The sequence below is a fragment of the Pelmatolapia mariae genome, linkage group LG20, assembly GCF_036321145.2.
Source record: "Pelmatolapia mariae isolate MD_Pm_ZW linkage group LG20, Pm_UMD_F_2, whole genome shotgun sequence".
NCBI classification, from domain to species: domain Eukaryota; kingdom Metazoa; phylum Chordata; class Actinopteri; order Cichliformes; family Cichlidae; genus Pelmatolapia; species Pelmatolapia mariae.
This window is the reverse complement of record NC_086244.1, coordinates 31,330,023-31,356,535: the sequence shown is the minus strand read 5'-3', so window position 1 is coordinate 31,356,535 and position 26,513 is coordinate 31,330,023. Positions and strand designations below refer to the sequence as shown.

The 26,513-nt window shown below is 40.6% G+C and overlaps 1 protein-coding gene across 3 annotated transcripts; it reads right to left on the bottom strand.

Annotated features, from left to right (window-relative positions):
* Nucleotides 1–90: 90 nt before the first annotated feature.
* On the bottom strand, nt 91–24,849 carry gnas (GNAS complex locus). 3 transcript variants are annotated; one of them, XM_063463987.1, is made up of 13 exons: nt 23,461–24,849; nt 23,134–23,272; nt 17,296–17,368; nt 13,474–13,528; nt 13,255–13,374; nt 8,783–8,880; nt 4,479–4,533; nt 4,093–4,166; nt 3,890–3,948; nt 3,678–3,798; nt 3,245–3,375; nt 2,776–2,843; nt 91–2,627 (listed from the first exon to the last, which is right to left on the bottom strand). In XM_063463987.1, exons 2-13 carry the CDS (start codon nt 23,270–23,272, stop codon nt 2,481–2,483), a joined length of 1,140 nt encoding a protein of 379 aa, XP_063320057.1. In that variant the 5' UTR covers nt 23,461–24,849; the 3' UTR covers nt 91–2,480. The 3 variants fall into 3 exon arrangements, with proteins under 3 accessions (XP_063320057.1, XP_063320059.1, XP_063320058.1); XM_063463989.1 differs by having other exon boundaries at nt 23,134–24,330; nt 24,639–24,849; XM_063463988.1 differs by having other exon boundaries at nt 23,134–24,330; nt 24,686–24,849.
* Between the last annotated feature and the right edge of the window lie 1,664 nt (nt 24,850–26,513).

Sequence of the window (26,513 nt, the reverse complement as noted above, 5' to 3'; positions counted from 1 at the left end):
CCCTGAGTTGCGTAGAGTGTAATGACAAAAACATGACAAAGCAGTTGCTGTTTGCACCAAAAAAAAAAAGAAAAAAAAAAAAAAAAGAAAAAAAAAGAAAAAAAAATCTTTATTTCATAGAGCTCCTTTTCAGAAAGTAGACCCATATTTGATGTACACATTAAATGAGACTAGGGCACTGAAATGAGAGATGCTAATACTGTACAGGCTGCCTCTGCTGTGCAAGGCTAGGCAGGAGGACCCCCTCCCCCCTCAGCAGAAAAGAAAAACAAATTGGTCTTTTTTTTTGGCCATTTTTTCTTTTTTTTGCAAAAACAATAACGATGTGTAGAAACAAGCAATGTTTTGCATCTGTCACCTCCCACTTATAACCCTTCAGTGTGTGGAAGAAAAAAACAAACAAAAACAAAACAAAACAAAAAAAAAAAAAAAACCCCAAACAACTTCAGTTGAAAGGATTAAGTTATAGCAATATGCACACCATCAAGTGTACAATTTGTCAAGGTTCATTTGATTCTAATAAAATACTTTAGAACCCATATACATTTCATATTTATCTTTTTGGGGGTATATGGATAAAAAAAAAAAAAATGACATTAAATCATAAAGATAGGCTGAAAGGAAAAAAAACAAAAAACCCCAACAACCCAAAAAACCAAAACACTACTAAAGCTACAAATGGTCATCCACCAGCTCCAAGGAAAGGAGAGGAGAACAGAGGAGAAAGAATTAGACTGAGAAACTGAGAAAGAGAGAGAGGTGGGGTTAAAGAAAGGGAGAGAAGGTAAGAGTGAGGGAGGCAGGGAGTTGGGAGAGGATTGGCCAAGCTATACAGCGCAGTATGACACCCACTTTAGCTCATTACACACGTACAGTCGTGATCAAGGCACAGGGATCTTCTAAAAGTTATTTTTTCCTCAATAAAGTTGTACAAAATAATACATTTTACAGTCTGTACAAGAATAATAGTTCAGCAGTAAAGTAAAGAGACATACAAGGGAGGAGAGGAGGAATGGTGGAGGGAGGAATGGCAGGGAGGTGCGAGCACACAGGTGGGGGCAGAAAAAAATAAAAATAGAGTCCCATTTGTTGTGTTTTTAATATTCCAAGATTAATATATCTTATTTTCTCTTTAAAACAAAAGAGCACTGCCAGGAAGGTAAAAGTGCAAATGGAAAAGGTGGCGTGAAGAGGGTGGGCGAAAGATGGAGAACGTGTAGAGAACGGGTGACAAAAGGATGACAAAGAGTTGAGATAAAGAAAGAGCGCACAGGGCACAATGGCACAAAAGTCTACACAGACAAAAACAGCTGTGGAGACAGTATAACAGGATGAGAGTTCTCTTTAACTTATATGGTACTGTACTGTTGAAGGATGCCCGTCGCCCTCCATTGAAAGTTCCATAGAAGTTGGCATTTCTGGTTCTTTTTGTTTTAAACTCAATATATCCTCCTCACGTGATGCTCCGATACCAACAAGGCAAAGTCAGGTGGCAAAACAGTTCTGTAGAGAAGCCGCTGGCGCCCCGGTCAATCACGGCCGACACCTCCCATCAGAGAAATTCAAATCGCAGTTGGCTCCCATCCCGTTTTAGTGAACACCTGCTCAAGTGAAGTCTCACCAACACACCCGTGGTCTGGTTAAGTCTGTGGTAACGCTGCTCCTCTGGGCTCGGCTGAGCTCTGCCCGTTTAATCTCAAAAAGCACCGACCCAGATAAATTAGCCGGCATCTCAACGAAACGTCGGCAGGTACGTGCGTTGCCAGATTGACCCCTGTTGTGCAGTCCAGTAAAAAGCAGGTGAGATATGTTGTGTGTGCGCAAGCAGAGCCACTGGATTTAAAGAAGTCTCTAAGTGAAAGGAAGGTTTGGTGTACATGGTTTGAGTCAAAGTCCTGAGCACAGTGCTTTTTTTTTTTTTTTTTTTTTTCCTGTCTCTCTTAAATACAGTGTTCAGTTGATCTGCTGTGATATATTCATTCTCCATTTGCAGTAATTCATCTCTTTCCCAATTGCACTGAAGTAGTAGCTCTTAGTTTTCAGCCCAATCAGGGGAGGAAAAAAAAAAGGGAACAAAACTCAAGCTGCAGCTCCAACCCTCGCTGCAGGAAACTCAGTCCGGACTGGGCCACTTTTTTTTTTTTTTTTTAAGGAAGGTGAAGGTAACGTGACGATAACATAATGTCGAAAGGTGAGGAGCTGGGAGTATGGCTGAAAGTCAAGACTGAAGTCTGTTTTACGTGTAAGCCCCTCAAACCCATCCATCAAAAATTCTGCATCAGGTAGAGAGTTTGCATCAGGGGAAGTTCTGGGTTCACGGCGTGTTTACTATAAGTGCGTGTGTGTTTTGGCCCCTGTTGTGTCACAAGAGCCCTCATACTTCTGCAGAAGAGTTCAGAGACGCAGGTTCAGGGATTTCTTTTTCGTCTTCCATAGTCCGATCTGGTTTATCTTTTTGGCCTAACACCTTTCCTCTCCCATCACAACAGCTCGTACTGCCGCAGGTGCATCCGCTGGATGATGTCTCGACAGTCATTAAAGACGCGGCGGATGTTCTCTGTGTCGACGGCGCAGGTGAAATGGGGGTAACAGTAGTGCCTTCCATCTCCACTTGCTGTGCTGATCCTCTGTAGAAGAAAGGAAAAGTTACAAAGCTGCTAAACAACTTTTGTGCAGCAGAAAAGTCTCCAAATTTTATTAGAGCATAACCCCCGCCCCCCCCCACTGCATACATTTAAAAACAATAAATCCCATGAAAGACAGCTACGCACTTACCAGGAACTCATCTCTGATGAAGTACTTTGCCCTTGTAACACGCGGATCTTCTCCAGGTTCTGGCGTCGCTGTAAGAGGAGACAGAGGCCAGTGACTAACTTCTCACAATATGCAATTTCACAGGTAGATAATTTAAACATGACAATGCAACAACTAGTAAGGAGACACTACATCTCTATAGCAGAATGTGTAAGACGTAAAAAGAAGCTTTCCACCTCACAGAGCAAGTGCTTCACTACAAAAATCTTCTAGGTGTATCGAGGATGACCCCTTGTGGTGAATGATATCAAAGGCACTCTTTCAAATTTCTGGATGAGTTGTTGCATCGAATTTTCCAGTTTTTTTTTTTAATGATAAATTTCATTGATGAAAATAAAAATGTGTTTTCACATCGGTATAATTTTTTTTACTTAATCTTAACAACACACACAAAATGCTCAAAATCAGATGCTGTAATAAGGCAGCTCACCATCATCAGGTGTGGTGTAGCGAGCAAATTCCGGGAAGTATTCTTCGATTTTGGACTTCCCTGCCAACACCTTCTCTGCAAGCAGGTCCTGTTTATTTAGGAACAAGATGACAGAAATGGTCCGCAGCCACCTGAGGAAGAGGAGAGACTGAAATAAGATCACACTGAAATATAAAACTGTTTCCAAGTGTGAAAAGGCAAAGTTCAGTCAGCCAAAATAAGCCATAACAGGGGTCGGCAGATAACAGTTCCCTTAGGACTTGCTCAAAGTGTTCTAGCTTCGAAACCATGTTTGTTAAATAACTTGTCTACCCTTGAGAAGCTGAAGTTCTGTGAAGGCTTTCTGATTTCCTATGCTGTCAACTTAATCTCAGGATTCAATACAAAACAAACCACAAGTCCACAGGATGACAGGTTTGGCGTCTTTCCTCACCTGTTGTTCCAGATATTCTTGAAGAGGTTGAGGGCCTCCTGTAAACGGTTGGTCTGATTGTCCTCTCGGATCACCATGTTGTAACTGCTACTGGCCACCACAAAGATGATGGCTGTTACGTCTGAGGAAGAGGGAGGAATGGAGAAAAATCAGACACCGTGACAGAAAAGGATACGAGTCAAGGGAAGTGAGAGGAAATAAACACCACTTACCATTAAAGCACTGAATCCATTTCCTGCGCTCATCCCTTTGACCACCGACATCAAACATACTGTACAGATATAAATGTAAACATGGAAAATGCTGCCATCATGTGGAGAAAACGTATATGTACAGCTGATTTGTGTTTATATCCTCAGCAGACACTGTAGATTACCTTTGAAAGAAACTGTTACCCTCCACCCTTTTTACTTACTGGAAATTAACTTTGTCCACTTGGAATCTCGTCTCAAAGATCCCTGAAGTCAGTACTCTGCACCTCAGCAAATCCTGGTGAACAGGAGTGACAAATGTAACAACAACAAGGCTTTTATGTGCCAGATTAGAGTGACAAACCTGGAGAAACACTCACAAGATACAATTCCAACATATGGAATATTTGGACAATATACTGAATTTCAAAGTGAAAAATAAGAGGATAACACATTTGAGTTTAGCACCAAAGCAGCAAAAGCTTAACTTTAATATGTGACAGGGACCAAAATGTTAAAGTCCCTTCCTCATGAAATACTATCCAGGGGAAATAGTTGTATAGTGAAATGTAGGATATTATTAACTTTGTAGTGGAAGAAGTTCACCCACCTGATCTGTTGGAGTGTAGTCACTCTGTTTCACAATGTCGATCTTGTCTAGAAAGCTGAAAAGACGAGAGAGACACAAAGGCAAGAGAACAGTTAACGAATACTATAGACCACACAGTGGTTTCATATTTTTAAGACTTGTACAGGCGTGCTCAAGGAGTCAAATGAGAGACCAAAAAAAAAAAAGAAAAAAAAAAACAAAACAAAAAAAACCCCACACAAACAAAACAACAAAAAAAAAAAAAACCCACAAAAAACAAAACTGGTATAATAACAGGCATGACTGTGCACTTTTTCTCCAGCAACACTTAAGTATCATCTCTCATGTACATCGCCACAGCTGTGGTATTATATGAAATACAAAACCAGTTTGCCAGAGAGGCTGTCCGTGTGGTTTTGAGCCCGACATACTGACTGAGACTTAAAGTCTCCAATAAAACCAACTTTTGAATTTAATTGTATTTTTCTACAGCAGGTGACCTTGAAGGCAGAAGCATCCTCACTGCTCACTCAATATGCAGGGAAAACACTAAAGCTGTTGTCCAGTATGCCAAAATGCGTCAATCAATGTGAAAGCAGGGAGTGAGCATAGCTACAAGTGATCATGACAACTCAAAGGGCAGAAGACGATAGATTCAGGTTACACCCAGCTTGAGGAAACTAAGATCTTATGGAGAAGAGTGCAGTGCATTCGGTAGTTTTAATATGTATAGTATTTAATGCAGCTTTTTCCTCACTTGCAAGAGAAGGTGGGCCTCCTGCAACATCTGCTATTATTTCACATTTGAGTAAAAAGAGGACCAAGAAGTGCTATGCTAAAGATCAGAACAAGCCGCAGGCAGCATTCAAACATCTTGCCAATGACAGCGGGTCATCAATATATCATGGAAGACATGGATGAACTAGGAAACAGGAAGAGGAAGTGGACAGTGAGAGAATCTTTGGGATTCTTTGCAGGTCCGAGCAACCACCAGCCCCATCCGGAGAGGGAAGAAAGAAAGAAAAAAAGTGTCCAGAAGGAAAGATGAGAGCACACACAAGAATGGAAGAGGTAAAGAAACAGAAGGAGAGAGACAGAATGAAAGCATAGTGGCGTCTGTCTGACATTACAGAGCAGATTTCAAAAATAGCTCCCCAGCGCCCTGGCCTGCAGCACGGTTACCATGGAGACCCAACCACAGGCACTATTAATAGTCTATCAGCACCCAATCTCGTGCAGCTGGAGTAGCTCCAGAAAGAAGACAGACGGATGGAGAAAGGGGAAAAAAAGGAGGAGAGAAGGAAAGAAAGAGCAGGATGAGTTTGTGTTGTGTGCAAGGAGGGAGGAGGAGGAGGGATCACAGACTGGACTGTACCACTTGAGTGAGGAAATCAACTTTTTAAAGATCAAACCAATCTAAAGTTCTCAATGACCGGATGCATTATTCACCAGGATGGATTTATTAGTAAAAAACAGTCGAGACTACAGGGTCATAGTCAAGAGCTGAGCAGCGAAGGTATCCTCCTCAAACATCATCTCCCCCCCCCCCCCCCCCGGCCCAAGCATCCTCTGATCTGTAGATGACTCAGCCTCCGCCATGTTTGCTCCCAAACCCTGCAAACTGCAGCTGTTACACGACTCCTTTACTGTACATTTTCTTTGTGGTTTTACCTGCTTTTGTTTGGAAAAAATATAAACTGGACAACTCTGACCCATAAAAAATACATTTAGGACCCCCCCCCTTAATCACTTAACGTATGCACATCCAGATTTTAAGATTTCAACCAGTGACTCCTGTCTCAGCTCCCTTTTAAAAGTCATCCACCTTTGTTAGGATGACTCCATACTCCTGACAGATCATGATAACTTTGCTGTTTTTATTTGTAGCAGATGCAGAGTGCTCCAAGTCTCGTCAGTGATTTTTAGAAGTCTGCAGGTATTTAATGTATCCCAAAAATATGACCCTTTAAGTTTTATTTCAGTGTTTACCAGGATATGAAAACTGCATGTTTAGAAACACCACTCGAAGACTAAGCTGTTTTAATAATAGTGATGCACTGGTATCCGTCTTAATTCAGCAAGAGACTCATTTTCCTTTATGCTGAAGAGCTTTGATAACTGTCGGATTTACTCCCAATCGAGATGATTTCTAGCTAGTTTTCCCTCATTCATGCACTGAATCAGCATCATCAAATCTAATCTTCTCCACTACACAATTGCATGCCAGCATTTTCACATATGACCACACTCGTCATTTACATGTGTAAGGGTGCGTTGGTGCCCGCACATTGGGAAAATGAGAGGAAACAGAAGGAGGGCGTTTCTATCTGCTGGGTTGATTTTAAATTAGAGCTTCATGCAACTTTGTTTATAGACGAGCTACTTTATCTCTTTTCCTCAACTTTGAGTCAGTGTGTGTTGTTGAAAACATGCAGTGTGTGGTGAGGGTATGGAGAAGGGTTCAGAAAACAAACAGAATTAAGTCTTTGTTAAGACTCAAAAGAAACGTGTCACAGTCAAGTCAAAACATTTGGTTAAGTTGTTCATCTCATAAACTCGAGTATGAGCACCGGTTACAGTAGTGAAGTCCATAACTGTATGTAGAGGTGGTATATGCCGATATTACCTATGAGCTTTCTACTCTTGATGGGAAATAAACTCTGGATCTCATTGCATTTAGTTTTTTGTTTTTAAATCTTTTTTAAAGCACAGTAAATATTATGTAGGGTGCATAGTGCTTCCCTAACGAGTAGATTTTTTGGTAATCTCTCAGGGAGCTAGAGCATTCATACTATCCGGTCTTTAAGTCTGATATCATTGGCCGTTTCTGGGTCCAAGCTACACTTCAAACAAACATAGCAGCATCACAGAGTTACAAACTGCCTAAATTCTTTCCTCTTTAATAAAATGATCAATGTGACTGCTCTACCAGGTGTAACAATTAGGTTTAACATCCAGGCATTCACCATAACAGAATTGATGAAGTTTAACGGCGTTAGCAGGGCGTTAGCAGGCTGTTAGCAGGCTAGTGTCCAGCTACAGATTTCTGAAAAAATTAAGACGTACAGCTGTGCTATCACAGCCGACAAAAATGAAGACGGAAAACTAAACAATGATGTTTGTAGGGTTACTGAAGTTGGGCTAGCTGGTATAGAATGTTGTTCTATGTCACTGCTAGCTACACAGCTATGGTTAGCATAATATAAACACATTAGCACACTAAAGTTGGAAGATGAATGCCAACTTTTTTTTCCCCCCACTCAATAGAAGATCATGTGATGGTTCCCGATGGTTAGGGACAAATGCAATTGCATATCAGGAAGCTGTAAACGGACTAAACTTCAGTCAGGAGAACAACTGAGATAATCCATTCAAAATATGAGGTTAGACATTAATATACTACTGCATGGGGCTTTAGTCACATCATAAGGTTTTAAAAGCTGAGATTTAAAAATGAATAGTGGTAATAAAACCGACAGAGGTCGACAGTGATCACTGAATTTTTTGTTTTGGGGGGGCTTGCTCAGATGAAATTGAACAAGATACAAACCAAAACCCAAACAAAAACCAAAACCAGCCTTAATAAACGCAGAGTAGTTTGGACCTGGAAGCAGGGTTCATACATCATCACTTAACAACTGGATTGAAGAGGCTAGGGCACACATTGCTATCATCTAGTTTTGAGTCCTTAGTTGTCATTTAATCTAAGGAAATAATTTAACTAGATTTAAGGAAATTAAGGTAAAATGCACTTTTCTATGATACAATGTCTCACTGCCATATAGGAGTCATGAATTGAAAAAACCCAACTAGTATGCCTTACCTGACATGAAACTGCTTAGTAGCGCACATGCAGGGATCAGGATGAGCATGTCTACCCCAGATTTCACCCTACTTATGATGCTTTAGTCATAAGACTGGAAGTATTAGAACAAATACGAAAACATACTTCAGTCTCTACTTCTTTGTCAATAATGCAACTGTTCATCCTGCTTGTAACCGGCTTCCAGCAGGACCTGACGCCATTTCAAACTGAAAGGAGCCGCTCTGCTATGCAACTTCTAGGATGCCCCAAGTACACAACATTTGCCTCAGATTACTAGTAATAAGCTTCTGTGACTCAAAGCAAACAAAACAATAAATAAAATATGACAATTAAAACAACCCCAATGCGAAATCCCATTGTATGCAAACTACACCAACTATAAGATAACCAGACAAAATGCCACCACATGCACAGTATCAATAAAAACTAGAAGTTATCCCTCACAGAATCCTTACATTTATAAATCATGTCACCATGAAGTTGAACTTAAGTTACTTACTACTGTGCACAGTCGATTAGCTGGTACTCATTGGATCTCTCATAGCAAGCCCGGACGCCTTCGTCTTGCCACAGTGTCTTTGCGTGATCGTAAAACTCCTGAGAACAAGAAGACCGGGGGGGAGGAATGAATCATACAGGCAGAACAGGAGAATTGAAGCATCAGCAAAAGTTGGACATTGTTAGTAATCATGAAGAAACATTAGGTGACGTCAAGCACTCCGGTACACCACCAGCCACTATGTGAAGCCAGTAACAAAGCTGACTTGTCGCTTCTTTAATAACATCAAAAACTGAAAGTGTGCAAGCTTTGTGAAGGTGGAGTTGATGTTTGAACTGTTCCTCAGGCTTACAGTAGATTTTACCAAATGAAGTGGCAACACCATGAGAATCATTGCTATAAAAAGGACAGTTTTATAACTGCAGCATCCAAACCCTTCATCCTTAAAAATACGCAATACATATTTAGCACAGTTTTTAAAAATGGATCATTTGGTCTGCTGCTCCTGTGAGAGGACTACTGAGCAACAAATTAACTACATTTTTTTTGTGAACCTCTCTCTCATCAATGTCACAGAAACATGGCCATTAGTCAGGTGACTCTGCTCCTAGATTTAAAAAGGAACAAGTTTGATTTCCTTAGAGTCTTCCAATCCGTATGAGCACACTGTTGAGCATTTTGACAAAACCCTGTGTCTCCACATTCCTGATCAGGGAGGCTTTCCTCGTGTACAACAGCGTGTTCCCTGCGTGTGTGTAGCTATACGCACTGAAGCTACTGAAATTTACTTGTAGCTGTAAGGTGGTAACACCTGTTATTGCTGACATATCACCCCAAAATAACTTCTTAACACAAACAGCACAACTAGTTTTTCTGCCGATTTAGATGCCCACTCTAAACACATACAGTATATTCTCCTTCATTACAGCCAAATTCATTATATTGCTCATTTACATTTTTTAAATACCAGCATCTGTGCTGTGATATTGACATTTAATATGAGAGATGCTGCTTCTCTTACTGCAGATTTCTAGGCATCACTAGATTGCGATATGAAATATGTGGCTGTTTGATCAATAACTGCAGCTAGTTGCTAAACTAAGAAGAAAAAAAAAATCAAATTGGATGCGCTCATTTAAAAAAAAAAAAAAAAAAAAAAAAAGGGGGGGGGGAATTAAGAGCAGACCAACTGCAGTGACTCAAAAGGTATTTTGTATGTGCAGAGCCATTTTTAGCTCATCTATAAACTAAACAAATGCAGGTCAAATATATCTGGTTTCTCCTACACTACAGGAACAAAGGTATTGAATCACCTACACTTTACACCTACAGGAGCTGTTCAGCCTTGGAAACCCATGCCATGTAGCTCCTGGTGCACAGTTTGTGTGCTGATGTTAATGCCAGAGGAAGTTTGGCTGTTACTGAGTCAGCGGAGTGTTAGAGCCTCAGGACTCGACGACCCTGCTCTGCCACTTTGAAGCAGAGTTGCTGTGGTTCCTAAACACTTTGACTTTGCAATAATACTAAGAGTTCATGGTGGAATATCTAGGAGGGAAGAGATTTCATGAACTGATTTGCTGCAACAGTACTATCCCTAATATAGCACCATGCTCGAATTCAGCGAACTCTTTAGACTGGCTCTTTCAGCAGTGTTTATAAAGTCAGACTGCACGGCTAGGTGCTTGATTTAAATTTCAAATTAAAATGTATAAAGTGTTTACCAAAATCTACATAGTGTACTAGAGTGGGCAATAGACAAATGGCTGTCTGTTGCACATAAACACTGGAATTTGCTGTGTGCAGCCATATGTAGGAAGTCATCCAGTATTTACTTAGACAGCAAGTCAAGGGCACATTCCTGTAACTATTAATTTACACGATGGGCTGCAGAGATGAGACATTAACAAATTTGTGATTGAAATTGCAAACAAAATTTGCTCTTCACATTTTACAAATGAAACGCTCTCATTCCATAAACTCAGTTAAAGTTAAGAAATCTGACTTGGTAACAATTAGTGCAGCCCTCAAGTCATCATGTAATGGAAAAGTAAATGGGCTTGGACTTGTCTTATCCCAATCATCCAGCAGGCAGTCTACAATAATGTACCTGACAAAATAAGGATCGCCAATCATTTTCAATCTGCACTGGATTCAGTTCCTCGTCTCCATTAAAGTCCTAAACCGGTTTGACCGTGGTAAACTGCTTTAAACTATTAATGTTGGAATTCACCTGTTCACAAACCTGCATGTGTCACGTGTGGGCACGTCCGTCCTCGTAGCTCTTTACAACTTTACTAGCACTCTGCTTGCTGAATTAACTGTAATACTCCCTCCTTTAAATTAAAAATGAAATCTAACCTAAACATTTATAGTGGCAGGCGCACAAGGGCACTGTTAAAGCCAGTTTAAAAGCAACTGACTTCCTGCAAACCGATTCCCGTTTCATCCTGATTTACCATTAGTCTTCATTTCGAGATAAATTAATGTCACAGTCCTGACTGGAAGTGATGATGTGCCTATGACGCTCACCTCCACACACACACTTTTCACCATCATGTTTTATAACTTGGAAACTATGCCATGCTTGTCATAAACAAGTCATCCAACCAAACAAGTAAAACGACCATAAACAAATAATTGCTTCCCAACAGCTCAGAATACGTGGAATTCATTGGGCAGTGGGGTGATTTAGTGGTTGACGAGAGTGGCTCGTAGGTTAAATCTCTCAGATTTGAGTCCTCTGACAGCTGATTTGTCTTAATGAATTGTTGCAGAGTTAGATTTGCTGTCTGCTTACAAACTACAAATCACTCAGGGTAAGAGTGTGAGCTCAGTGCCACTATGTAAATAAATGGGTGTCTGGTGAGGATAGTTACTTGACTGAAACACAGCTGCCCCTTTAGTTTCAATATTTCCCACCCCCATTTATCATTTACGAACTTTATTCACATTACATCTTCTTTATTCCTAGAGAACTTATCCTTAAACATCATCTTATCTCTGTGTATCCATTTAAAATGATGTCATACAAGGAGGCATACACAGAGATAATCTTCCCAATGCAAAAGCGTTCCCATTGCCAACCACGGCACCACAAACCTTCACTTCTACCTCTTTTATTAAGCACTTCTGGTTATGCTGTGGTACACTCAAAACCTCAAGTTTACGATCCCGTATTAAAGTAACACATTTTCAACTTTGAGCAGCTGAGACCAGCTAATGTGAAACAAGTTTCTTGTTTAATAAAACAGTTAACTGATATATCATCAGTCTATATATCATCAGTCTCATCATGGGATTCAGATCATTCAGAGTACACTAGTTTATTGTAGCCCATGATGCATTACTATATGGACAGAAATGAGAGGCAGTTTAGTTGTCCCCCCCCCCCCCCCCAAATAGTTCAATGCCTTACTAATCAGGCAAGACAAAAATCCTTATTTGACTTCTGCTTATTTTCATTTAATTGTATTTTTGTGACTCAGCGTGACATGGACATATTGGCAGCTGATAAAACAAAATAAACAGAAGTAACAAAAGCTTCTTCTTGAAAAGGTCATACAAGACTGAGTGACCTGAAACCTCAAGCCCAACAGGTGGCTGTAGATAAACACTGACTCTCTAATGTCCACACTAACATTTTAGTGTTGAATGCATAACTTACTTCCCATGCATTGCACTAGCCCTCAAACAGAGACTTTTGCAAATGCTGCTGAGCTCCAGCACTGCAGTGCAGTGCTAACTACTACACCAACAGTGCATGGCGGCATACCAAGTGTCAGTTGTCTTAACATACACATTTCCAAGACGGACAAAGATTCCCAAAAATAATACCACTGTTTCACCTTAAACTGCTATAATCATATTTGTGTAGGTATTGTGCAAACCTCCATCTCTTGGGATAGACAATTAGTTAATGGAAATATCCCGCTGAGAATACCAAACCCACACAGACATTACGAGTGGATTCATTAGTAAACCCCAGTGTCTATAACAGTCTCCGGACACAGTCTTTACCCGTGTCAAGAGATCATCACCTGTGACACTGGGAGTAATTCCTACCATCATCTACTGAAGTACAAACACACAGCTGAAAAGGCCATGGCCCTGCTACAGATCCATTATACAGACTTTAAAAAAATATATATATAATAATAATAATAATAATAATAAAAATCCTAAAATGTACCTTACACATCTATACCAATTTCTGAAGCAACCCAACAAACTCCAAGTATATAAGGTCAACTCTACAATTCTTAGTAGAACATAATTAAACTGGGGCGATGAACTATGAAAACGTGAGCCATGAGTTCAATTTGAAAGAGTAAAGCTGGAAAATTGCTGTCATTATAAAATAGTTCTAAAGATCAAAGCAAGGCAAACAAGAAAAACCGCTAAATAAATCACTTAAAGAAAGCTACATGTCAAAGTGTGGGTTGATATGTATTTGGTGATATATTGCTACTCACAGATGGAAAATCAAAGTCCTTCTGATTGACAAAGTTGAGGATGTATTCAATCCGGTACTGGTTTTCTGGACATGCCAACTGGACAGGTGGGGTTAGGGTACTCATAGCTGTTACTATGGTCTGTAGAAAAGACAAACCCAAAGAAAAACGTTAAGACAACAGGACAGGTTACGTCCGCATTTGTCTAAGCTGCTACTAAACCACCAACAGCACACTTACCTCGATAGCCTCTTTAATATTATTCTTAATGTCCTGGATTTTCTGCTTCTTCTCTCTGAAACAGACAAAAGGTTCAATGAGAAGCAGTAAATTACAGAGATACTGCAAATGTCTTCAGAACAGGAAAAAAGTGCATGCATATACAAACTGTTTGACTGAGATGAAGTGCTCACAACATGTAAAACGAGTTCTACTTTTGTCTGCAGGTGATTTGCTATATACAGAAAAAGTTAATATCCTAAAGATTTTATATATTAATGTTTAGCATTTAACCTGCAATACATGGAGACCACAAATTAACCATAAAACAGCAATAATCTGAAACTGTTAAAAGGGAGCAAAATACAGTAAATAAAAAGACAAGACATAATTTAGCGTTAAAAAAAAATAATTTATGGCTAATGGTGACAGAATGATTACATTTGTTTTTTTGAACCAGTCGGTGACATTTTGTCAAACAGCGTAAAAATCTGGACAAAACTGCATGATACAAAAGCAACTTCACATCCACTGAAAGAAAACAGCCATTCCCACAGCTTGCACTGCAACTCTGCCTCTCTTCAACCACTATATTTACATCAAAAACATGTTTAGTTTTGCTATAAAGTATCATTTCAATGAAGCTTAGAAAAAAAAAAAAAAAAAAAAAAAAAAAAGTGTTAGAGGTCCCTCTTACCCTGACAGGGTGTATTACAGTCCACTGCATTAGGTTAGTTTTTGGTCTGTATGGGTAAACAGACCTTCATTGACATGCATGCTAGCGAAATTATGTCTGTCTGCTGTAAATGATAGCTGTGTGTTTGAGACATTTGGACTGACAAAAAAATGTTTCTAATAAAAGGCAACCAGAGACCCAGTTAGTCTATCTTTCACCTTGAGCCTGCCAGGACAACAGTACATTGTGTTTACAATAGTTCCATGTCAGTGACAAGGGTGAAACGGTCCCCTTTACAAACTTATCTACACTTAACAGCCACTAATGCATGTATACAGCCAAAGCCATAACACCACAAGCTAACTTCTGTTCACTAGCTTCAGTAACTTGGCATTTCTGGCACTCAGTCTTTGTGGTGAAAAAAAACATTTTATAACAAACCACGTGTGAGGTAACTGGAAAGAAAAAATAAAATAAAATGGGGGCAAGAGGAAGAGGTTATGAGGGGAACTGGGAAGGCACCATTTACATTTTTAAACTGATAGTCAATGAAGACTGTCACATGGTTGTGTGATCTCTCCAGAGAGACTGCTTCCCTCTGTGTGGTTAGAGAGAGATGGACTTAAAGATGCAACATATATGCAATATGTGCTACAGTGATTGCGTCCAAAAAACATGTGTTCAGCAAAAAAGAAAAAGCGTTTAGGTGGATGACAGCCCTTCTAAAGAGGGTTTGAAATCAATATCAATAACATTCTGTACTCTAGTGTGTTGCATAATATGGATTAATTAATAATCAACTGGCCATCTATACCAGGGGTGTCAAACATGAGGGGCGGTGGCCAGAACGGGCCCTGCAAAGTCTCCCCCCCCCCCCCCCCCCCCCCCCAAAAAAAAACAAACTTGTATGAAACTGAAATTCATTAAGTTGCAAGAAGCCACATTAAGTTAACATGAAGACTATATAGAAGTCTCACTTCAGCTTGCTGTGTTGGTTTCATGGCCAAGGGGGTGGGGGATAATAATAAAATGAACTGCTTTGATTCAACTTTAAGGCCCATCATCTGCCCCTCCCCCTCAATAAAAATGTCCCAAATACCCCAGTCCTCATTTTTGCCTACTTTCCAGTTCCAAATGCCTTGCCCAAGGGCAGCTAAGTCACGTTTGTTCAAAGAATATGGAGAGATGAGTCATCCATTCATCTATTTCCCAAATCACGCCGGCAATTGGAACTGCCAGTCTTCCGGTCATGAGACAATTACTCTGACATTACCATGATGCCACAACACTCAATCCATTCACCCCAAAATTCTTTTTAATCACAGGCCTTATTGAACCCTTTAAGGCCCAAATCAGTATATTTATGTCCTGCCTGAGGATGCAGGCAAATTAAAGCACATTATTATGCTTGTCATGTGAAGACCCACATGCAACTGTTCTGGAACACCATTTTGGTTTAAAGAGACCTTCATTGATGAAGGTGATTAATTCCAAAGGTGATGTCTGATCAGACATACACAGACAATAAACCTAAGATGAAAATCCTCCAGTTTACTGCATCTGAGTACAGGAATGAGCCATACAGGTCTCAATAAACAAGAGTCACATTTATGACTCCAATGGCACTCTACGGGTTTGTTTCTTAATGAAGACAGAGATCCCACCCATGCAAGCAGAGACAGACACATTAACACACACTGTTCTGTGTTGTGGAGTCACACACTGGGTCATATGCTCAAGTTTGCCTTAAGTGCTGAAAATCTAGCCTAACCTCCCAAAGATACTTCCATCCTATCAATACATGACCACCACCAGGCCAATACACACCCAGACACAGACACATACAAACCTCTCATTTTACTACTGAAACTGGTTAAGCAAAAGTTAAAGATGTGCTCCCAAAACCACTGAGGAGGAGGGGGGGAAGAAATGCAACACAAGTGTAGTCTTTAGAGTTTCCACATAGAGGCTTTAATTTGTTAGACCACTCAGCTAGATTAACCCTCAACCAAGTATGCTTGGTGATTCAGTTTCCCCCCCACTCCAATCCATCAGAGGGAACAACTATCAGTTATATTGTTGGTCACCGTTGGAGTGACCTTAGGAGACCCTGACAGAAACTTGTGCAAGTACTATAAAAGTTCAGCTGCTGGCTAGCTAGCTCCAACTCCCATCTCATGTTCTCCTATCGGAAAGCTGACCAGGACACTGATCTAGTGGTCTTTCATATCATTCAGCCTTCTTTCTATTTTGTCTGGTGTTCAGATGGACTTCTGCCCTGGAGATCTCTTGCAAGAGTGCCACTATCCTGATCTTAAAACGAGGAGCATTGCTAACTACTCTTCAACATGGTGGAGCTAGCAGTTGACGCACTGGAGAACAGCAAATTATTGGAATCATTTGTCACAAAGCTGGCTTAAATTTACTTGTAGGTGAGCAGTTTTTAGGGTACTGACTGTCAGTTCTTTAAGGCGGCTTGGGAGCACCTTACCCTTACATGCACCAACATGCCTGAGTCTCCTTACCTGGGCAGATTTCAAAACTAAAACTAGGCCCAGTCATAGCAATCAATTTAGCTTTGACAAGAGCTGGTCAACAATGAGTGAGCTAAGTGGCATCATATTGTCTTTACAGAGGATTAGCTCACTAAATAATCACTTTTAGCCAAATCAATAAATGTCTATAATTTCTGCTAATACTAGCATATCACTAAATAAATTACTTCAATGCTCCAGGGCTATACAGTAGAAGATGAAACTACCTTTAGGATTCTATTGCACCATTTTACAACTGAATCCATACAAGTTAGGTCTACTAAAAGTATCCCACTATATAGTCAGTTCTCTTCACAGTCAGAAGCCTACAGGCTGGTCAGCGACGCCTTGGAAACCTCCAGTTGCTAGCAAAAAGTGTAAGTTTGCCAATTGGTTGGCAATTGGTTGCTGGCTGTTGCTAGGTCAAAGTAGTTGCAAAGAGGTATACTTGTTTCATTAGAAACTTATGACCATTGACAGAAACTCTTACAGGGGTCTCTGTGGCGCTGAGAGGAGGAGACGTAGATTCAGCCTGGGATCAAAGTCTTCAAACCCGCAAGCCAACATGAGCCTCAGTCTTAAAAGAGCACTCAGCAGGATGCTGCTCATTCTCAGCCTCACTCTAGTACTCACTCTGCATTGAAGCCATTGACATGTAGGATCCTCATCTGTTTCACTATGGTGCTCTTTCCCGACTCTCCAGCTCCTGAGAGAGAAAAAGTGAAAATGGATTATGTACCTTACTGATACACTCACATGCACTCAGTGTTGGGATAAAATGGGCGTTTATCTGAAATACCAGTTTACAGTGTAAGTAAAGTACAACTTCCTATATGTGGACAAGCACTGTAGCTCACTACAAGGTTATAAAGGCCCCAAACTGTTATGGGTTTGACTGAATAAGCTCTAAAGAAAAAATAAAAATCATGCACAACTTTTTTGGAAGAAGATTAGAGTATAGGCGGATTAATCCATGACACTGACTGATCGATCATAAGAGTTTGAGTAAATCGCTAAATTTAAACTTTGATTCAGAAAAGCAAAACTTTCAGTACAAAGCTGGTGCTAAAGTTTTAAATATAACACAAATACAGAGAAATGGGCAGTAGGTTCTCCACCATGTTGTTACATTTTTGCTTTTGTTACAGAAGCTCATTTTCTTTTTGTTTTGATGACCACAATTAGCATACAGTTGCCTGCAAACTGACAATTAGTGCAGTGCCCGCTGTTACAGGCATGTTCGCACCGGTGACATTACTATGAGGTCACAGAGGTGTGAGAACAAGTGCAAATAAGGCCACCAATAAAGCACAACACTATATCAATATTATCCAAGGGGCCAGAGAACAAGAGAAGACCTTGAGATTCCTTTTTAAACTACTTCAAATAATGGTTTAATTTTGAATAAAGTATAACATCTTGCTGCGTCTGCCCCTACCATCTCTTACCCTTTAAGCAACTACGACAAAAAAAAAAGAAAAAAAGCCCCAAAACAATTCAAAAGCTGATTTGTGTGTCCTGGGGAGAAAACATGTTAAGGTGTGCACACAAGAGGAATATTCTGATCATTCAGCATTCAATATCACCCGGGACGGGAGACTTCATTCTGCAGCATCACAATGACCCCCCCAAAAAAAAGCCAGCACCAAGAACCATCTGACAAGAACAAGGGGTACGTCAACAGATGCTGTAACCCCCCACAGAGTCCTGATCTCAACACCATGCTCTCAGTTAGACTAAGACTAGCTAAAAGTATAACATATCACAATTCTCCTAAGATACTGCATGAAAAATTTGAATCGCTAATAAACAAATACATAAATTAAATCCAATTAGGGGTTTTTTTGTGTTTGTTTTGAGATGTCAACAATACGCTTGTCGTCACTTTATCTGAGCCTGAACCTTGCTGTGTAATATTGTATATGGTCTGTGTGTTATTCATTTTCGTTTCTTATTTCTATTTTAACAGACTGAAATTGATAGCATGCAGCACTACCGGGCCGTTAGCGGTAAGCTGCAGGTTGCCAGATGAATTGCTTGGAACTGCTGTAAGAATGAAACTCAGTTTTTGCCCTGTAATGTCAAACCTACAGCATGCAAGGCTACATGAGGAATGAGCAAATTCAGTTACAAGACGCAATGTACACCAAGATGTATGCTTTTCCTGTTTCAGGCCTATTTATATAAATTTAAAAAAAAAAAGAGGCCTGAAACAGCAGTCTTCTCTTTGCCATCTTAGTTATTTCTGGTGTTCACTTACATTAAGGTAAAATTAAATTTACCCTGAATTAAATAAAGACAAATATGTAAGTTACAAAAAAAAAAAAACCCAAAAAACCTAGTGTACTTAAGGTAAAGCTTAAAACACTTAATTAAGCACAAAGCCACAAGTACATCAGTTTGTTTGATTATTTAATATCTAGAAGATTAAATATTTATTAGGTGATTTTTTTACTATTGCTTGACATGATGAGTGACTGTTAAAGTAAATGTCTAAATACATAATTACATGTAAAACTTATTTTGGCATTCTACAGTATTACAGCAATACTGAATATTTCACTTAAAGTTAAAGGCGTAATAAGTGGCATGTTTGTACAGATGTCATTTATCTTAGGGCTCTTTTCTCCCTTTCTGTCCTACTTTGGACAAATGAAAAAAAAAAAAGTTAACTAAATACGTTTCCAAGGTAAAAAGACAGTCTAAAGTAAAAAAAAAAAAAAAAAAAAAAAAAAAAAAAAAAAAAAAAAAAAACTTAGTCAGCTTTACATTAGCATCATCTGACAGTTTGCACCAGTTTAGGCTGCGATTCCCAGCAATGAAGTGCAACTGTTAGTCAGGCACATCAGAGAAGCCACACAAATCTGGGACTTGTGCATTTTGATGGCTCAGCTTGCTACAGTATATATCATGAACTCGTAACATCATGAACTCGACAATAACCGATGACCTCGCAGTGCTCCCTCCTCTGCCCATTACCCGTCTTTTACCAGACTACATTGTGAAGCAATAAAATAAGGACATTAAATACTAAAGTACACTTTAGTTTGGAGAATGTTAACCACACAAATGATTTTCAAAAGTAGGTCATATAGCCAAATGAGTATTATCCAAAATTAAAATACCGACTGACTTTAACACCTTAACAATGGCCTCCAATACGGAACTTTTGTCACATGTCCACAGTCAGCATAGCTGCTAGTAGACCCTTTAACATTATTGGCAGATTTACTTTGGCAGTTCTATCAAATTAAATCAGAGAACATACACCAGAATGTCAGACATCAACCAACCAGAAACAGAATGATAGAACAATACTTTGGTCCATTATGTGGCAGGATTGTTGAAGAAAATCAAGATTTTTCTCCAAACATAACATCCCAGTGCACTTCAGGCTGAGCAACACCCTCAGACCAAAACTGGTTCATCCCAAGGACAACACACACAAACATAAGCTAAACAGCATAGTGTATGCAGTGCAGTCAGGAGTACTGGGACCTTTAAACAGGACAAACCAAACAACCACTTCACAAATGTATAACACAACATAGGAGAGCCACCTCAAGACTCAGCTGTACACTTGTACCTAAAGGAGAGGGAGATCCGTGTTCACATTTTCATCCAAGACGGATAGTTTGAGAGGGGAGTGAAAGAGGCCATCTAGGTCCACTTAGTTTGTTCATTGTTGAACACCAGCTATCACGACCTACAATGCAGTCTCAACAGGCATTTCAAACCCCACTCACACTTTGCCTCAGGTGACCTCAATAGCTCACATGATGGTGGGGTGAGATATGATATAAGAAATTTCATACCATGCCCCCAGTGCCAGAATGACCCATGCCCTTTTTTTTTTTTTTTTTTTTTTTTTTTTTAAAAAACACTACTGATCATGCGAGATTCCACATGATCAATGTTGGGTCAAGGACCATCTCCAGAGAGACAACCCCAACTAAGGGTTCAATATCTGGGACTGTCGGTCATTTTGGAAGTAAAGAAGCCTTTTGGATAAACCGAAAGAAGCCCAGTTCTGTTCTTTTCAAGCATTCAAGACAACCATGATCTGGATGACAGAGAACCTGCAGAAACATGAAATCTAAACTCTGCCATTAGGCCCTTCACAGACACAGAAGTCATCAGCACTTACAAACTCCTGCAACATTGCTTAAACTAAAACATCAGATTAGCTGCTAATATAGTTGTACGCTAACACAGCATTTAAAAAAAACAAAACAAAAAAAACCCCCCCAAAACCTGCTTGTTCCTTTGTTTTGCAAATACTGTGGTAGCATTAAAGATGCAATTGTTTTTGTCATGCCAAACTCATTAAATATTGCTTCACATGTAATGTGGCATCTTAAACCTGCTTACATTAACATCCTGAGAATTTAGGATGCTTTTTTATAATGAAGAAATCTGACAAAGGTGCCAAATTAAAATGTAGTAATTTATAGGATGAATGGTGTGCAGCAAAATGTGGTGGGTTCCACGTCAGGTAGCATGACTGTTCATCTGGTGTAGTATCATGATGGACAAGAGCTGAACTGCATCTGGGGCACCCTGCAGTGTTCTGACAGAAAAGCTAGAAAAGGGGGGGGGGGGGGGGGGGCTATTCCATAATGCTTACTTTTGTGGGGTTGACCAGTATAAGCACAGAGCAATCCAGCAGTCTTTTTGTCCCCCGCCACTGCTCAACTTTGCACAGACATAGACAGAAAAGCTATAAAGGAATGCTTTAATACTGTAGCTGGATCTGTAAATTGAAACAAAATATCCACCAGCATACATACAGAGTCATGAAAAGGCACCATTTTATCATTATAAAATGACAGTGGCCATCATAACAGACAAAAGTACCGTGTGGTCTGAACCTGGCATAAGAAGGTCACGCAATTCACAACTTACCACTCACAGCACTTATCTGTGCAGCTTATGTAGGTTTAAGTTTTTGTTTTTATAAACAAACAACCCACCAACAAAAACCGTATATTTATGCACTAAGACTAATGCAGCTTCATGGTGATGCGAACCATCCCTGAAGGAATTCCCTTTGCTACAGATGCTATAGTCTGTAGAGATGGTACTGCTACCCTTCACCCATTGTGTCTTATTTAACAGGTCTCGTTAACATGGACCTATTAAGGCTTTAATTAGACTGGATGGTTAATCCAATCAAAAGCATACTGAGCAAAACACATAAATGATCTGCAAATTTAAACCTTGTGGGCATGCATGCTCAAAATTTTGCTCTGCCAATAGATGGTCAACATTTGTGTTTTAGCTAGGCTACAACACAAACTGACACCACAAATGCTGAAGAATCTGTTAGGTTGTGTGTCCAGCTTTAACTCGTAGACTCTTTTTGGTCAATTTACTGCCTGTCAAGCTGCAGAGATCATCTTATTACCAACAAAGCTAACACAAGGTCTAGTAGCAGGTGTGAACTGAGTGTCCCTTTTTTATGCTTACTTACCTTTGCTCACCCTTAAAGGAAACTTTTTTTTTTTTTTTTTTTTTTAAGGGTCGCATTTAAATCAAGCTGATATTTTAGATCTGAAAGACCTAAAAATTACAGAAGGTATGTTTGTTTTGTCCTTCTCCTTTCCAAAAGTCATCACAACTTCCTCCCTAATGCAAGTAGTGACATGTCATACAATATCCACCCTCAATAGTGATATGTTCAAAACAAACTGACCCCCTCCCCCAAGGGTCTGCCGCAAATTCTTAGAAGTCAAAACCCTGTGAATGGATATACGAGGAGGGTACAGATGAGAGCTCTGCAGGAAACAAAAAACACTCTTATATAATGAAAGAGACCCAGCCCACCTAAATTTCACTCACACAACCACATGTTGAGTCTTACACATATTCATTTCTTCATTAACCAAGTTTTGGTGTGCTTTTCTTTGAGTCACATTATCTTATGTTTGGGCTACACACCCACAAACTGGCATGTGATGTAAAGCTTCTGTTAGTTTGGCAAATTTGAGGCCTGCATGCATGATTAGCGCTAAAATGAGCACTGTTCAGCATGATGCAAAGTCCCAGTTTAATACAACTGAAAAAGAAAAGGTGTTAAAGAACAAACACACATAACTTAATGATCAATTAGGACAGGCTGGTTCTGATTGATGTTGGTGCTCGTTAATCCTTTAACCACTGCCAGCAGTTTACCCCACCTTACAGGTTTGCCTCACTGCATACTCTAAAACCAGCCAATGGGCTGTGCTACAGCAGGTTTGGGGAGTTAGCATTGCAGAATGACAGTCTGACAGCAACATGCCGAAAACCCGGCACAGTATTGCATTTTTGGCCTTATGCAAGAGCAAAGTCACACTGTTGACAATGTTTCCCAAAACAACATCCCAGAAAGTTATGCAGGGAGGAAGCAGGGTCTCAACTGTCCAAACTGAGAGGCCTTGTCTGTAAAGCAGCAAGCACATAAGATATGTAAAAATGTGTCAAACTCACCTAGAAGTAGTAGTCTGTGTGTTGCTCTGTAGATCTGTTTGTCCTTTTGGAGCTGCTTCTCTATCTTTTTGTTTGCTTCTCTTTGAGCCTTCTCCTCATTTCTCTGGTCTTCGGTCTTACTGTTGCCCAAACAACCCATCTTCCCGCAAGAAAAAAGAAAAAAGGGGGTCCAGGGGAGGAGGAAGAGGTGGTGGTAGAAGAAGTAGAGGAGGAGGAGGTGGTGGAGGGGAAGGGAAGGTGGGGGGGTAATGTAGAAAGAAAAATAAATCAGATAAACTAGTCTAGATGCCTCGTTTGACCCGCGGATTTGGCAGCAACGTTACCCACATTTACACCGTTTAAGGTCCGTGGCGCCCCTCTGTAGAGATTTAGAGTCCGTAACGCGTATTTTGCTGTCAGAGAAAGGGCAGGATACTGTTGCTGACGACACGGAGGCCGCCTTCTCAGTTTGCTGAATCCGGCTCGGGCTTTTCCCTTTTATATGCAGTAGTTTGTGTTTCGTTTTTCCAAACTCTTCCCCCCCTTCAGCCGTGTAAGATAAAGACTTGTAATCCACAATGTCCGCTATAAGACCCAAAAACGGCGGTTCACCTCAAACGGAGGCAGAAAAAACAGCCTAATTTGCATCTCCAAAAGCCCGGGTCTTGCGTCTCACAGCTGCCCGTGACAAGGAGCCGAACTCGGCGTGTCCGCAAAGCTCGCCTGTGCTGTAGCGTCGCTCGTTACCACGTCGCTTTTCATGACAAACATTTCCATGGGTGTATACTTAGACTCTATATCTATTTTTCTGTCTCCCCGACGGCTGTCTTCGTCGGGGACCCAGCAGGACAGCTGTAAGGAAAATAATATTTACACCCAAACGAGCTACATGTGTGGCATTCTCGCTTCTTCCGTCGTCATCCGGCTCTTTTTCATTCTCTGCATCAAATCAGCCCCAAACTCACTGCGGTTGTCTTTTCGTCTTGATCCCTCGCCACCTCCAAATCCGAAATGATCCAGTATCCCCCCTCCGATTTGTCCTCCTTATATGTGATGGCTGTTCCTTGCTGTTTTCTCCTCCAAAGGGCCTTCTCTCTCTCTGCCCCTCGCTTTTGTTGCTGAAATGTGTTATCAGCCCCTCACATCACCACCAAGCCTCCAAAACTGCGCACCGATAGACTTTTTTTTCTTAATTTCTGGCTCGACTCCGATGAATCCCTTCAAGAGAGAGAGGGGGAAAATCATTACGAAAAAAAAAAAAAAAAAAAATAGGAGGGGGACAAAATAACAGAAAAAGAAAACGTGACCAAAGACGTGAAAATCCCTCGAAATGTATCCACGTTTCTTGCAGGTGAAAAAGCTACCCCCGCTGTCAGGCTCGGCTTTTATAACCTACATACGGCCTATACATGTGCACACGCACACACGCTGTCATACAAACATACATTTATATACACATATGAAGATTCCTCCTGAATCCTAGGTGGGTAAACAGGCTACAGACTTGACACTACATGTGCATTTACATTCACAAAAAGTAGGACGCGGGTCTGTTGTAGCAGCACATTCCCACCGTGAAGGCCGCTCCCCTCCTGGCCGCTGGTCGAGGAAGGTGAAAGACGGGAATACACGATTCTTGGAGGTTATTATTTTCTCCCTTTCTCTCTTGCTTTCTCTCTCCGAGAATAGTAGCCTACATTGAACAGATAGACAGCGCTTTTAGAGAGACGGGGTGGGGCCACACAACGCTCATTGAACCCTGGGAAGGAAGGACCGAGAGAGGAGGAGGAGAGGCCGCTTCGCCTGGTCACGTGACCCGGGTGCGGAGCTGCGTCAGCGGCGTGGCTGTGCGGAGAAAAAAAAAGGCGCCCTCTTCAAGGAAAAAAGACCTGAGGTGGTTTGTATGCAGGAATAGCAGCACAAGACCCCTCTGAGCAGGGCTACTCAAATCTTAGAAGACCACTAGATATGTTCTGTTACAGACATGTATTCACGGAAAAGTACAATCACATCAGCAGCGAATTATACTGAGTTATACTATTAGGAAGACTGGTGCATTAAGTTACTTTCAAGAAATGGGCTTATGCCCATTTCTTAAAATCTGCTAAAATAGTTTTCCATAACTCACGATTTAAATAATCATTCTTTATCTTGTGAAATAAGCTGCCCTCACTTTAAGCTAATTCTGACTGGCTTTCTCTTGTAAAGCAGGTGAGTGCAACAGGCGCATCCAGCATTTTTTTCATAGGGGTGGCCATATGGGGGCCACTAAAAATATTGGGGTGGCACACCAAAAACAGAAGAGTGCCGAGCACAGTGGAGGGGAGAGGGTGAAATCGTGAGGGACATACAAAGTGACACAAATGACAAAAATAATGCTTCAGCTCACTGTAGGGCACAGGTGTTGAACTCCAGGCCTTGAGGGCCGGTGTCCTGCAGGTTTTAGATGTGTCCTTGAGCCAACACAGCTGATTTAAATGGTTAAATGACCTCCTCAACATGGCTTGAAGTTCTCCAGAAGCCTGGTAATGAACTAATCATTTGATTCAGGTGTGTTGACCCAGGGTGATCTCTAAAACCTGCAGGAGACCGGCCCATGAGGCCTGGAATTCGACGCCCCTACTGTAAGGTGTCTTCCTCTCTCTTGCGCTCACATTTATTAAAATTATTACCAACACAGGACCCAGGGGCAGCCATTGGGGGGGGGGAACAAATCTTGGGGGGTGGCGGCCAGTGCCGCCCCCTGGCTCCCCATTGGCACACAGCTGTCTGCCTGAGATGACTATATTAAAGATATCTGTTCTTACTGACATCATATAGAGCCACAAGCAGAAGAAAACTGCGACTGCGCCTTAGCTTTTGACTTTGCACACACAATAACCTCATTTTTTGAAACTGAGTATTCATTGTTTTAATAGTACTACAGGTCAGAGAAAATAAGGGTCTCCTTTAATAACGCAGGTGGTGGAACTGTTTGACTACTTAGTGTCACTCTATAAATTCATGAGAAAAATAAAACAGCGGTGTGCAATATTTTTTTCCTATAAAATACTGTGAAATATAAGTATCAAGTGGCATACCATGCAAATCTTTAGTGAGGGATGAGGTGTCCCATAGTGTCCTCCAGATAAAAAATAAAATCCACATTTTTAAATTTAGAAATCAAAGATATTAAAACCACAGATAAAAGTCACCTGTGGTAGAAGCTGTACTTTCAAACACAAATGAGTAGAGCCACCTGTGCTGACATTTTCACTCTCTACTCCAAAAGCTCTGACTGATACATACAAAAGTGTTCAGCTTCCTCTAGATAGCAATTATTTATTGTATAACCTGTAACCAAACCTACACACGTATTCACTTCATATAATATCCCGATCGAGTCCTGGACGGAGTCTTTA